At 42.5% G+C, this 12,789-nt stretch overlaps 1 protein-coding gene across 2 annotated transcripts in view; it reads left to right on the top strand.

The window, feature by feature from the left end:
- Rop (Syntaxin-binding protein Rop) overlaps window positions 1-12,789 on the top strand; it is a 90,145-nt gene that overhangs the window by 47,365 nt on the left and 29,991 nt on the right. For both annotated transcript variants that reach the window (XM_070521592.1, XM_070521591.1), the window contains one exon: window positions 4,547-4,648. In XM_070521592.1, the coding sequence (XP_070377693.1) occupies window positions 4,547-4,648 (102 nt within the window). The remainder of the gene's footprint in view (window positions 1-4,546; window positions 4,649-12,789) is intronic.

The following is a 12,789-nucleotide window of genomic DNA, read 5'->3' as shown; positions in this document are numbered from 1 at the left end:
ACGTCGAAAGGAAACAGCATGGGTGAGAAATCACCTTTCTTCCACATATTTTCGGTTTGCCGTTGCACACTTCCGGGATGACGGCCCCGCTGTTTCAACATCTGACGCTGCGGAACTCTCCCCTTCCTCGGGTGAGAAGCTCATGGAATCCAAATCCGAGCTTGGCTCGTATTCGGAATCTGAAGAGCCATCGCTCCAGTCCGCAGTTCAAAGCCCCGCGCAGTCAGCCATCCGAAAGTAACCGCGCACGTGAAGTGAACACTTTCAGTGGTCCGCACAACCCAGAGAAATAGCACGTTGTGAAATCAAGATGACAGATAGAGATGGAAAGGGGAACAACCTCGTTTGCTGCTGAGAGCGGCAAGCGAGCGAAAGCAGCGATCAAGTCATGTTTCGATCTATTGGAGAGGCAATGGCGCACGCCCCTCAACTTGACGTGCTGTAGCAGACACACCAACAGAATTAATAAAAAAAAAAAACTGCAAACCTGTGGCAGATGGCAGAACAACCCTCGTACCCGTAATCGCACGTGCACTTTATGGTTGCTCAGCCAGAGAGCAGCATGCGCAGAACGACCACGCCCTCCAGCAAATATGGGTGGGCACGGTTGCTCCGTACTCTTCAATATACGTACCAGCACAGTATGGGGTGAAAATACCAGCTTCTAGAAAGATGCGGCAGATGGCGCGACAGTCCAGACACGTCAGCTTTGCGATTTGGTGTGAATTTTCAAATGCACAATGGAAAACGTACCAGTACGTCAGTGACAGCGAAAGGGTTAAGGATAGTCGGTGAAAGTTACTCATACTTTCAAAGGAAAGCCGAAGAACTTTTTGATAAGCTAAGCACAGTGTCCAAAAACTTTGTCTATGTAAAGTTAAGTATAAAAAAATGTCACTATCATAAAGCCAGCTGCAGAAAATACTGCATCCTGCATTCAGACTTTATGCACACTCCATGGTAATGCATACTTGCCAACCCTTTCGAATTTTTTGTAATATTAACAAATTTGGTCTCCTTCCACAAATTTACAAATATAGTGTCAAGTTTTACAAAAATGTACATAAAAACATCTTTAAATCTTTTGAAGGTTTGGGCGGTGCAAGATCAAGCGTTAAGATATGCATGAAAAAAAAAAAATGCTATGGCACCTGCACTGCCTTGTCCACTGGGATAGTTGCTTGAAAAGTTTATTCTGACAAATTCTTTAAGCAGGCAAAATTGGCAACAACAAGGTCACTGTAGAATGTGCTGTGTGCTTGTCAGTATCTTCTGTTCCAAGCTGGCTGTTGCTTGTCTGCTGCGTCTGAGGACAAATAATCTTTAAGCATCCCACAAAAGGTGTACTATTCCCCCCACCCCATTGTCGTGATTGGGGCATTTAAATATTTTCTTAAAGTTCGCAGGCATGGTAATGATTCTTTTAGTTCTAGTCCACTTCAAAATAACGGGCAGGTGTATTTCCCCAAAATTATGTCACGATATATGACTTGAACAATAGCAGATATCATGGCCCTTTGCACCCAAAGCTCAAATACAGTCGACTTCCATTAATTTGACCCTGACAGGACTGGTGAAATTGATCTAATAATCCGGCCAGTCAAATTAAAGGAAGTGCCAAAACACAGCTGTGATTCATTTGCCAATATTTTCCTCATTCTAACACTGCCCCGAACGAAACGGGCATGCACTTGTACATGTACAAAATAGAAAAAACTAATGCAGAAATGACATCAAAGCTCCGAAACAAAGCAGTAATATTTTCTGCTATATTTTCTACCGAGAAAAACGTTGTGCAATGGCGGTCGGTTTCCTGAAGTCAGCTTAGCCGCAGTACATCTATGTTGTGCGGCAAAGCATACAAATGCCGCGATGGCGGTTTTGGGTTTGTATCCGATTGTATCCTGCAGGCAATTTTTGGCCCAATTTTCTTTAAAAAAAAAATGGGAGCATTTGTTAGAATTGGGTAAGTACCGTAATCAGACAATTGTGAGCTATGGTTATAGCTTGAAAATCTTCCTAGGGTAGGCCGAAAATAGGCATTCTCGATTATTTTTTTCCGTGTGTTCAACGCACTCATCGTCCTCTAAGCTCCGCTGAGACAGAAGCTGGCACTAAAGGAATTGCTATCAGGGTCACCATAGGGTTCAGGTGCATGCACGCTGACTGGTCAAGTTTGAATTATCCCGAAACCGAAATAAAAAAAATTTGGGCCCATAGAAATGCATGGCCTGTAAAAATGCTGGCAGGGACCTTCAGTCATGATCAAATAAATCAAAATATCAACTGGAGTGGAATTAATGGAAGTGTACTGTATACAGTTAAATAAGAAATAAGCTAAATTCATATTCCTGTCTGGCAGCTAAATGGAAAAATGTTTGCAGATTTTAAAACCAGTTCAGCTTCCCTTCAAGTTTACTGGCCCCTTGGTCTCTATAGAGAATGCCTCTTGCAAACAGAAAAAAAAAGACTTTTAATTAATAGCGGCAGTGAACACGCTGAAAGGTGACACCAACATGTTCTATTGAATGTATCACTACTCTTTTTGCAAAAACAATGTGCATTGCAATCTTTTTGTTGGATAAAGGTGTACAGTCATTAAAAAAAGGAAAAGTGCAGAGCATAACTAGTATGTTCAGCATAACTAAAAACTCTCTAGGTAGTGCAAAAGGAAGTGAGGATACTCTTTGTGCATATTTTATTAAAGATGACGATTTCAATACGGTGTCAGTCTTCCTTCTAGCTTAACTTCATGCCACTCAAGGCCAGTGAGTATGCCTTTTGTTCATTGTGTAGAAGCTCAGTGTGCTGCCCTTGAATTTTTCTTGTGGTTGATTTGATAATGATTGATGGACAGGAAAAGTGTTTACACAGTCTCATCTGAGCCTTGGTTGTATGGGCGCACTGATCCTTGTCCCTGCAATTGCCTGCACGCCAGCACAAGTTGAGACCCCTGGCCAGCGTAGTGCTGTCTCATTTCTGGTGCCCCTTCATTTTTGTGGTGTTCTGGTGCGCACATTTTACAAAGAGCACATACTCACATTGTCTGGTGTCTCTTGATCTTTCCTTTTGTATGTTTCCAGTGGTGATGGTGATTTTTACTGGCGTGGTGCACTTTGGTGGGTCTGTGCATTGTAGTTTGCAGGTTTTTAGCTGGCACTGAAATAGTATGGTGTACACTGCCCGTTGTTCAGGAGTGGGTGGCCCGACTGCTTTGTTTGACATAGAGTGTAAGACAATCATGGCTTCCAGTTTACTCTCATCTCTTGCTGCAAACTCAGTTTGTAGATCAAGACACCAGGGACTCTATTCTGGCTTCATTGCATGTGGTGACAGTCCCTCTGCTGCATTCCCTGATTGGTTGAAACAATGAAAGCTGTAGGTCTGATTCATCTATGACAAAAAGTGTGGGCAAACCAGCAGTACTGTCTTATCATTGATATCTGGCTATATGACATTTCTGCTGAAAGCTGTTGAAGTGGCCATCTTGTATTAAGACTACCGAGTGCTTCGTAATGGAATAAAACATTTTGTTGGAACAAGTTTCAGAAGCACCTCTTGTAAGAGTTCTAGGGGTTCTTTACTTCTAGCTATAGCAATACATAGTGAATTCGAATTGTGATGCTGCATTTGGTTGCAGAAGTTCTTATAGACAATGCAGCTGTATGATGTCAGACTGCATTCCATTGCTTAATCTTAGAGGTCATAAATATGCATCACTCCATTGACAACAATAGCATAAACTCTTGTCCTCACAATTGAACTGCTTTTTTACTTGGAAATGTTTCAGTCAGAGTATGGCCTCAGGTGAAGTACTTGTATAAACTGTATTGTAGTTCAGTTTTTGACTAGAGTATGTTGCTGGAATTAGTTTGAAAGAATAATGTGTCTCTCTGTGACATTTCAGTCGGCAAAAGAAATCAATCAGTCGTCAACAAGCTGAAAATGAAATGAAGTAGAAAATATGCAGATTAGTTCATTAGGCATTATCTAAGCATTGTTGCCACATGCTTAATTTTATCACATTTAGGTTGGCCATTCCTTGTAGAGGAAGTATGGTGCTAAACATCTGTAGAGTCTTTTTTTTTACTGCTTCTGATTTTCTGTCATATTTTAGTGTATGGAAGGCTCATGCTTTTGAGCAGTATGTTTAAGAGAAGCTTAGAATGGGAAGCCCTGATTGTCTGACATTTTGTTAATGCAGTGTGATGAGTTGCTGTCTTAAAGTAAATGTTAAATTTATGCTAAGGAAAAGCTATTAGGTAACATACTTTTCTTACCCTACACTGTGCTAACCTGCTGCTAAAGTTTCTTTGGGAGCTTTCACTTATTCAGGTACGGTACTAGCACTGACATGGAAGCATTATGTCACCGCATGCATTGAGAAAGGGTTTTAGGTGGAGTTGGCAAACAGCTAGTATCACCAGCACAGGGTGTTTCTTGAATGGCATGTACTTTTTGGTGCACCACTGAAAATAGTAGTTTTGTATCTCACTGGCCACGCACTTTTTACATTAGACATAATGTATGATGTGTGCCATTGCAGGGAAGCCGCAAGAAAGTCTACCATGTGCCCAGAAAAGAGCGCATAACGGAACAGACGTACCAGATGTCTCGCTGGACTCCTGTCTTGAAGGACATCATGGAGGTTAGAGCCAACTGTTTGCTTTAAGTTGCTATTTAGTGGAGCTAAGTTGCAGAGAGTAGAAACATAAACATTAAGGTTTTAATTATTATTCCTTGGATATGTGCACACTCCACCAATATGAAAGGGAACAGTGGATGTGTGTTCAAAGCCAGTAATTTTCCTTGTGTGTGCTTGTATAAAAAAAAATTCAATGAGCTGGATTCTTAACAGGAGAACAACATAACAAATACAGTTGTCTTTCGTTAATTTGAACCTGATGGAACGGACAAAATTGGTCGAGTTATCCTGTGGGTCAAATGAAACAAAAGTCCGAAAAAAATTTCAAAACGGACCACTGATTCATTTGCCAGCGTTTTCCCTGTTCTAACATGCCCCTGAATTGAATGCACACCTGCTTTATATCTGTTCAACGTCATCTAACATAGAAGAGATTAGAGCTTCTAAGCAAAGTAGAAATGTAACGCGTACCCAATTTATTAACCAGAAACATATTGCATGCCTCCAAATTTGGCAGTAGGAAAAAGATGAAGCTATTGAACTTTATTTTCACAGAAGAAAGATTTATTTACACCTAATGTCCTTCGTCATAACTCTCGGAGAGCACATTCCTATCTATGGAGCACATGTCCTCTGCACGGTCCATTGCATGTTTGATTGCAACAATAGAACACCCAAAACACGTGTTGCAACTTGTTGCTGCTAGCTTATGTAAAATAACTTATCTATTGAATGAGCTCTGTAATTGAATAATGGAAAGCATCATGTCATCGTTTCGCTACATGAGCAAGATGAAGAAAAACCACAACTTCTGTCACAATCTTGCGATGGCAATGGTGATGACAATGGCTATGCTGGCTCTAAGGGTAGGCTACTGGGAACACCGTGAGCATAGCTTTGGTTTTGTATCTGATTACACCACACAGGTAATCTTAGGACCAACTTTATTGGAAAAAAGATGTGCATTCGATTGGGGTAAATACTGAAATCATTCATTGTGAGCTACCATTCTTGCTTAAAAATCTTCCTATGATGCACTGAAAATATGTGTTTTTGACAGATTTTTTGGTGCGTGTTCGACATACTCGCCACCCCTTAGCTCCACTAAGACAGGTGCTGCCACTAATGCGGTTTGATTGGTGTCATCATTGTGGTTGAGTGTGTGCGGGCGGACCAGTCAAGTTCAACTTATCTAGCGAAAACCACTTCTAGTATCCAAATAAGTTTGGGCCCATAGAAATGTATAGGTGCCGGCCGAGACATTTAGTTTATATCGAATTAACTGAAAAATTAAATTAACCAGAGTCGAATTAACAGAAATCTACATTAGCAGTGAGCAAGATTTTGATTTTCATATTTGCAAAGGGTCCTGTATGAACACGTTTTCATATTGGCAGAAATTGTACAAGATAGTCAAAAAATTTAACTGCACTAAAAGTATAAGAAAATTCATTTATTACAGTAGACGACTACCCTACAAATGTTCGACAGCCTTTTACTGAACAGATCTGTGAATGCTAGTTCAGTGTCATGATAAAAAACATGTGAACACAGTGCTGTTGTATGGCTGCCCTGTTGTAGGCATGCACAAAGAATGGGCATTCCTCAGTCTGGCTGGCAAGAGCAAAAGTACTGTCTATATGTATCGCAAGATGTTTCAGTACAGTAAAACCCCCTAACATCAAACTCGTATTAAATATTTTCATGGTGCAGAGCTAGCTCCCATAAGTACCTTGTATTTTTAGCCCCCTTAATTGAATGTTTTTCTAGTGAACCCCATGTATATTGAAACCTTAATGCTTAACACTCAGGAAATCTACAACAAGAAATAAAAATGTTGGGATTTGCCAAGTTTATTTACCAGTGCTTTTACTGTGACATTTTATTTTCGAGTTGGGGATCAAGCTATGTAATGCAATTAGATGGAAAGTTGGGCAAGTTGGTATAACTGCCAGACAAAGCACAAAGACAAAGACTACTAGACAAGAGCTGTATTTATTAACATATTTGACTTTGCAGGCACTTGTCTCGTGTAATTCTTCATCTCTGTGTCTTCTTTTTTTTTAGCTGTTCTTACCAAATGCAAAGCCATATGCACCCACAGGGCAAAGACATGGAAAACAAAAGAGCAGGGAGCGAGCTGGGAAGGAACATATTAAGGTTTAATAGACACAGATCCCATTGGAAGACATGCTACCTCCCATTGAAGATGCTGGGCTCACATTCACAAAAAGCTTAGGGTAGAATTGCTCATAAGAGCCAATTCCAGCCAATCCTAATGTTGGACATATTAGCAAAGGTGCCAGCCAATGGCAAAGGAGCACTTGCAAAGGAAAAGCTTTGAGAACTTGGTCCGTGATTTTTTTGGCATTACTTCATCTGAAGGTTTCATCAACGTTCACAGTCCATCTGAAATGAGCACCACCTGACCAGCAAAGATTTTGTGTGCTCACTGTGAATGGTAATACAATCGGCAGAGATCTGGAAGGGTACATGAAAAGTATTTGAAAGTGCGCTCTAGACTGTGATGTTGCCAGTGCTGAAAAGTAGTTTAAGTGTATTAACTAGGTGTGCGCGAATACCGAATAGTAGACTTCAAATCATATTGAATCAAGCAAAAAAAATGCCAAATAGTATTGAATTGAATATGAAATATTAGAAAGATTTTCACAAAATGTAATGCTTACAAATTTTAGGCAAGAAAACACGGTGCTACACATGCTCGGGAGTCTCCTCGCATTGCATAACATTAATGTAGCAAGCTATCAGTAACCTATGTACATATAAATCGAGATTTACAATATGGTCTACTCGTGTTAAAGGAAACACCAAATTAGTATGCCAGCACTGATTGCAGCTTGGTTCTAATACAGTATATGAAGGTCTGGAAAATACTTTTTTTATCAGTAGAATTTCTGTTGCATGTTATCAAGAGCTTTTCTTCCTCTGAAACCAATGAATTAGTGATGCTTAGTTGTACTGAATACCAATGAGGTTCTCAGTTTAATAGTAGACCTGTGTTTTGAAACAATCTTATTTATTGCATAGGAAGTTTTGCTTTCCAGCTTATCTCCAAAATTCAGAAGGGATATCCCAACTTTACGGCAGGCAGGTTATCGTAAGGCCAATTTGTGCGACAGACGAAAGGACCGCACATCACGTGACTTTGTCACTGTTCTGTGTGTGGCCGGCGCCAACGGTTAAAAGCAGGCACCGTCCGCGCCATTTTATTTTCAGGTAGGCATTATTTACCACGTGTCAGATTCTGAAATCTAGAGGGTCACGGCAAGTTTGCGCAACACTCGCTCTTTTCCAGTGTACCAACGCATCTAGTCGATACACTGGAATAATGTTCATCTCAAAGCTTTGGTTATCTCGAAGTTCATAAGGTTTCGCAATTCGAGTTCGAGGGGGGTTACTGTTTTTGAAAGATAGCTGAACTAGCGTACAAATAGTCCATGCTGTTTTAAAGTGGAGAGTTGGGCTTGTCTTACCCTCCTCACTCTGGACAGGCTTAGTTTTGATTATGGTACACTCAGCGGTTTAACAGCTTTTACACGGAAAGTGCCATGATACCATAATGAAATGGCCGTGGAATAAAATATTACATGAGATTTCATACATCACCTTGTTCGCAAGATGCACTGCAACTGAGAACCTACCCAGGTGGTTACGGAAAATGAGCTAGCAGCTCCTTCACCTCTGAACTCATTGAGTGCAACAGCAGCAGGCTTTCTCAGCAGACTCTGCCATCTCCTTGCACATTGTTACCCTCTTCTGCTACAGTGTTGCCTGTTGTGGCATCCAAGGTGCTAGGGAAAAAAAAACAAACAAACAAACCGGACCGACTTGATAGAACCCTTAATTGTATTGCTGTGCTGTGCCACTATGTGGGTGTAAATGGACACTTCACAAGTTGGTAGTCAGCTTACAGCACTGCGGAATGTCTTAAGGGTTTGTGGTGATGGTTATTTAAACTGTTGTCACACTACTCTTATGAATCGTGACATCTGTTCGTAATAGACAGCAAATCTCCTTGAGATTTCGATTCCTCCTTCAAAAACGGATCACAGAAACACTTGCAATGCTTCAAACGATGTTCTTGGAGGTGGCATACAGCCATGCACAAGTTTTTGAGTTGTTTAGGTAGTTCCGAGAGGAGAAATGACCTTTGAAGACCATCCTCGTTTCGGCCAACCTTCAACTAGTCACACCTAAGAGATTGTTGAAAAGGTTCTATAAAAAATGGCTGTGGCTTAGGTAAGGTTAAGCCCAGGATGCGAAGCATACTAGCCTTTATTTTAGTTGTTGAACCACTGTTTAGCCTGGTGAACTGCTGTTGCTTGGCTATATTTGGTTCGGCTAGACGAAGAAACAACTCGTGCATTACTGCTTCGCCTTCAAGAGTGGAACGCGAGAGCGTTCCCGTCGACCCGCCAAGGGGTGTAAGACAATGGGCTATAGGGCAGCGACTACGCGCCCCGCATTGGGCGCGGTGAGCGTCGAGCAAAGCAGCGTTCGGCGCGGCAACGAAATGTGCGCCTGAGCAAGAGACGCACGCCTTAGAAACAGCTCGTTTCTAAGGCAACACCGCATTCACTAGAGGCGCTTTTGTACCGCTTTGAAGCATCGTACTCGTGGCTCAGTGGTAGCGTCTCCGTCCCACACTCCGGAGACCCTGGTTCGATTCCCACCCAGCACGTCTTGCAAGAGTTGAGCCAAAGCCACTTCTCCTCTGTCGTGACGTCACGGTGTCACGTGGTTTCAAGGCGACACCGCCGCGCCTGAGGAGCTGGGTTGAGCTCTCGTAATATGCTTCGCATAAAAAAAACCAACGAGAGTCTCCGCTACACAATTCACAAGATTTCAGAAGCTGCTGGTGTTAGCTGGAGCCCTTGCGAGTGGATTTCAAGTGTTGACTTGAGTATGAGACGTTTTGCCATAAAATTTCTTCCCTGCCTGCTCACAGAGAACCAAAAAAAAATGAATGCTTGTGTAATTTCGTGCCAAGATTTGAAAAACCACATCCAAAGTGACTGAAACCTTCTTTCGAAGATCATCACAGGTGACGAAAGCTGGTGCCATGAGTATGACCCCAAAATCAAACAAATTTCGAGCCAATTGAAGGTGCGGTGCCTTCTTTATCAATACAAAAAAAAAGGCAACAAGTGCACTAGTGTGAAGACACTGGTCATTATTTCTTTTCTTTTTCTTTTTTTTTCAGCTTTTGTGGAATTGTGCAACAGGAGTTTGTTGTTCTTGGACAAACTGTCAGTCAGAAATTTTGCTTGGAGGTGATTAAGAGAAGATATGCTAGGGAAGCACACAAAACTGTGAAATGCAGGTGATCGGTTTCTCCATCACGACACTGCTACAGCTTGCACCGATTTGTCTGTGATGTAGTATATAGCCTCTCGGGAATGGGCTAGCATCTCTCACCCATCCTTTTCATCGTACTGAGCACCCTGGGAATTTCTTTATTTAAGGAAAGGAAATTCAGTAAAAAAAGGAGGTTTGCCCCTGTGCACAAGGTAAAGGCAGCGTTATAGGGAGCCGCTCAACAGCATTAAGCTTGAGGAGTTCCAGAGTTGCTTCGAACAGTAAGCAAAAAGGTTGGACATATGTATTGGCTCCAATGGAGGTTGTTTTCAAGGGAACTAAGTGTTTTCATTCCTAAATGAAAATAACATTTGCTTTCAAATAATTTTTTTTTATCCCCCCTTTAAATGCACAGATGCCACCAACCTAGTTATGAGTGCAATACCCCTCACAATTTACCATGCTGTGTGATAGAACCAAGGTTAGCGGTAACCTCCATGATTCCAGCTCCCAGTTGCACATTGCTACCGAGGCACGACTTCGAATTTCAGTGGTAGTGGGGAAACTTTTCATCACCTTGTGGCAATGGTGAAGCTGAGAATGAGGAGGTGATCTGGCGACACGACAGCAGCCGCTGTTGTTGGCATAGCATAAGACAGATGGATGAGCGAATGGACAGAAAGAAACAGCAAATCCAGTTTTCAGCTCTTAACTGCTATGTCAGTAAAAGAACATAGGCTGGACATTAACTGAACATTAAAGGGGTAGTGGTAGATAGACATGTGTAAGACATTGTTAACATCGTACCTGCCAGGTATTGCGACTTTGTCGTGAATTGCCCAATTTTTAGGGCCTATTTACGGTTGTCATGTTGAGACTATAAGATGATGCGACAGCGGCCGACAAGGTGTGCCATCATCCCTAAACTTAGTCAGGAAGGTGAAGCAGAACAGCAGTTGCTGCGTCCAGCCCAGTTAAGGAAGGAAAGCGTTTTCCATTCATTTCTTGTGACACAAGCTTGCAAGATGCACAGCGCTCATGATGACGGCACGTGATGGCAATTTGCTATGATGAAGATGATGCTACAGATGGCTCCCCCCAACAGGGATAATGTCCAGTTGAAGGTAACGGGGCGCACTTGCAGCGGTGTAGGTAGAGGTAGCAGGGTGTGGCATGTGTTCGCAATGGTGATAGTGGGCATAGACGCCAGCAGCAGAGTCGGCAGGGAACAGGGCCCGGTTGATTACTTGGAGGCTGACGCACTGATAAACGGGGACAAAAGTGTCGCAGACAGGGCAACCTTAAGTGGATCAATCGACGGACAGACGTTGGAAGCAGCAGGTGATGAGGTAGTTGGTGTAGACACAAAGGCAGCCATCATGGGAACCAGACTTGAGTCCGCATGCCACCGGTGTCACTGTCCATCATTGTTGGCAAGACAAGGGCCGCTAGTGCACCTACTTGTTCAGCTCCCAGATGGGTTTGATTTGGGTGAACCATCCTCCTTGTACAGGCCAGATGGTGGAACCTGGCACGAAGAGCCGCAGAAGGTCCATGTGGCAGCGGGTCACTCGGCGAAAGGCGTGATTCCTGGGTCCATACATTTATTGAAGGCGAAGGCTGTCGCATCCAGCTAGGCTGAGAATGAAATCGTATTCTATTCATTGCTCATGACAAGAGCTATGCAAGATGCACTGTGCTAATGATGATGGTGCATGATGGGAACTCGTGGTGATGAAGATGACACTACAAGGCCAGTTATATTACACTTTATTAATAGTGCCCAGTTGGGAAGAAATCTTATTTCAAAAGTGTTGCAAATGCATTTTTTGGACCTGCATGGTTATTCATAACTCTGCAGCATTGCCACTGACTCCAGAAAACCAACGCATAATAAGAACCAAAAAGTTGGAATGTCGTATGATGTTGCTTGATTTTAGAGCGCAGCTCTTAGGCGCCTGTTCCTGCGTTGAGCGTTGACGTGCCTCGGCGGTGTAACTGAGCAAACGAGCACAGCGAAAGATGAAGGAGCGAATGCAGAGTGTAGCGTGGGATGAAATACAGCGAGAGTGAAGAGAGCACGAGAGGGAAAACGGAGGAAGCCACCTTGAAGCACCACCAGAGGGCACACATGTCCACGCATATAGGAAAAGAGGAAAAAAAGAGCATGAAATAGAACCAGATGGAAAAGGAGCTGGTGCTGACAAATTTCAACTGGAAGAAAGCTGAAGAGAAAATTCCTAAGTGCACAGCCACAGGGCTAGACAAGGTTCCCGGTAGGCTGATTAATGAACTAGGACCAAAAAGCAAGGAAGCTCTGGTGAAAGCAGTGGAAAAAACTTTAAAAGATAGATGAATACCAAACAGTTGGCGACAAAGTAAAATGAATTTATCAAGGTAAGAGGGAGAAAGATAGAATTCACTAGCATAGGCCATTGACCATTACATCGGTAATATACAGGTTAGCAACGCAGGCAATCAAATTAAAGCTGCAAGCATAAGCAGAGAATAATGGCATTTTGGGAGAACTTCAGAATGGCTTCAGAATAGGTAGCCGTCTGGATAATAACTTATTTGTTCCTATCCAGTGCATTGAAATATCAAGAGTAGAAAGGAGGCAGTTATATGTGGCCTTTTTAGACATTACAGTAGCGTATGACAACGTAGACAGCAACATCTCGTGGGATATTCTGGAAGGGGAAAGCTTAGGTGACGATTGTCTACAGCTTTTGAGAGAGATTTACCTAGAAAATACCATTTGCGTTGAATGGGAATGGATGAGGAGCGTGGAGAAAGTGGTTATCAACAAGGGACTGAGGCAGGGA

Source organism: Dermacentor albipictus, chromosome 1, assembly GCF_038994185.2.
Source record: "Dermacentor albipictus isolate Rhodes 1998 colony chromosome 1, USDA_Dalb.pri_finalv2, whole genome shotgun sequence".
Lineage (NCBI taxonomy): Eukaryota > Metazoa > Arthropoda > Arachnida > Ixodida > Ixodidae > Dermacentor > Dermacentor albipictus.
This window is presented reverse-complemented; position numbering and strand designations above follow the sequence as displayed.